General features: G+C 40.4%; 1 protein-coding gene across 1 annotated transcript; it reads left to right on the top strand.

Moving 5' to 3' along the window:
- Positions 1–66: 66 nt before the first annotated feature.
- Positions 67–1,425, top strand: LOC124890460 (the record flags this gene model as incomplete). Its single annotated transcript, XM_047402299.1, has 4 exons — positions 67–164; positions 280–417; positions 462–962; positions 1,222–1,425. Coding segments are annotated over 4 exons (941 nt in total), but the record flags the coding sequence as incomplete, so codon positions are not given.
- Positions 1,426–2,270: the final 845 nt, after the last annotated feature.

Here is a 2,270-nt window from a genome sequence, read left to right as displayed (position 1 = left end):
AGGGTACAAGCAAAGGACCAAATCAGAAGGTACCTGTACTTTCTGCTACGACATTGAATCTTGCAGACTTTGCTTCAGTAGCTGGAGATAAACAAAAGGGCATTGAAATTTTCGTTCCTTTGGAAGTCTCTGTTGGCAGCTTCAAGAGTTGCCTTTCACTCTGTGTAAGAGAAACTAAAACACATGTTTTTTGCTTGCGTTCTTGTATTCCTGCAGCTACGTGAATATATTATCTAATGCGATTGTTTCCTAAAGATATGTTCATATATTTGTTGTCAGCTAGTGCTCAACCTTGTGGAATTGAGGAACATTCATGAATCTTCAGAGACATTTTTGAAGTTTATCATGTCTGCTCCAGTATCTCATAAACCTGGAAAGTCTTTGTTGACAGACAGAAATGGGGGTGGTTCTTTAAAAGTAGGTCTGCGAAAGGTTAAATTTTTGAAAGCATTATCTTTTAGGCGACACAAGAAGGCATATCATGCAGAGAAGGCAGCAGCAGTGATGGAAGGAAGTCAGTCAGAAGTGAGGATCCCGATTATGTTTATCCTGTGGATACAGATTCACTTAATGAGGATTCAGAAGGAGAATCTGAGGAAGGAAAAGAGGGTACAAGTGTTCAGAAGTCATTCAGTTATGAAGCACTCATCTATGCAAACCATGCTGGTGGATTATTTTGTTCAAATACAAGCGGCAGCAGCAGTGACGAGGATTTAGTCCACTACAACCATCATATTTCAGACACAAGGCACAAGTACCCTGAGGATACAACTGCAGCAAATCAATCTGCAGAGCAGAGTTCAAAACGTAGTCTTCTTTCCTGGAGTAAGAGAAAGGTGAGTTTCAAATCTCCTAAAACCAAGGGGGAGCCATTGTTGAAGAAACATTATGGAGAGCATGATAGAGACGATATAGACTTTGATCGCCGAAAGCTTTGCTTATCCGACGAGTCTTCTTCTAGGGTACGTCTCCTTTTTTCTTGCGTTCTTTGTCATGTTTGACGAGTCATTTTTTATCTTCATGTCATGGTCTGATCAGCGTGCAATAACTTGTACACCAATGTGCTTGGCGAATTGAAGATTACAAAGTTTGGTAGCTTTCTTTAGTAGCTTAGTCTACTTGTACATTTGTATCAAGTATCTAACTGTTGAGGTTTTCTTGCTCATGATTGAAGATATATGTCATAACTAGTCCTCTTACTAATTTGTGTAGTTCATGCAGGGGCACAAATCCGAGGAAACTTCTCCGATTTCAGTCTCTGAGTTTGGAGATGAAAGTTTTGTTGTGGGTAGTTGGGAGCAGAAAGAAATAATAAGCCCTGATGGACAAATGAAGCTGCATATCAGATCTTCTTTGCTTCGATTGATCAACGAAGTGAATGAGCTGCTGGTGAAAGCGTTTGTACAGCCTTGGTTACTATCATAGCTGATTGTTTCCACGGCAATCCTGAAGATATGCCCATCAAGTCCCAACTTGATTCTCTTATCTGTGAAGGCTCGATGAAGTGGAGGGATTTTTGTGAAAACGAGACCTATAGGGAACGTTTCCCAGATAAGCATTTTGACCTCGAGACAGTTCTCGAGGCTAAAGTGAATCCCCTCTCAGTAGTCTTAGAAAAATCATTCATTGGGTTCTTTTATCCTCAAGGAATCGAAGAATAGGAAGGATTCCACTTCCTTCATGGTGCCATGTCTTTTGACAACACATGGGACGAGATTTCTAAGTCCGCTCAAGAAACTCCTCGTCATGGCGACTCCTGTGTTTACATTGTGAGTTGGAATAACCACTTCTTTATCCTCAAGGTTGAAAAAGACATGTACTATATCATTGACACACTTGGGGAGAGGCTTTTTGAGGGTTGTAATTAGGCATATATCCTCAAATTCGACCAAGATACAACAATAATGCAAGTATCTAGTGAGTCTCAACAATCAAATGATAAGCCATCTTGTAATAGAAAAGAGAAAACCTATGTCAAAGAGGCTGCGGATGAAAGCAAAATTGTCATGAGCACCAACAGCGACGACAGTATGCAGGAGGACAGGGTACCTGAAAAGAACATCATTTATAGAGGTAAAGACGCATGTAAAGAGTACATTAAGATTTTTTTGGCAGAAATCCCTATTAGGGAGTTACAAGTTGATGTAAAGAAAGGATTGATGGCATCGACACCTCTTCATCAGCGCCTACAAATCGAGTTCCACTACACAATGACATTTGTCCCCAAGTTTGAGGAGTCGTCTTCAGAAGAACTGATTGCTAACAGTTTG

The sequence above is a fragment of the Capsicum annuum genome, unplaced genomic scaffold (genome assembly GCF_002878395.1).
Source record: "Capsicum annuum cultivar UCD-10X-F1 unplaced genomic scaffold, UCD10Xv1.1 ctg17957, whole genome shotgun sequence".
Lineage (NCBI taxonomy): Eukaryota > Viridiplantae > Streptophyta > Magnoliopsida > Solanales > Solanaceae > Capsicum > Capsicum annuum.
This window is presented reverse-complemented; position numbering and strand designations above follow the sequence as displayed.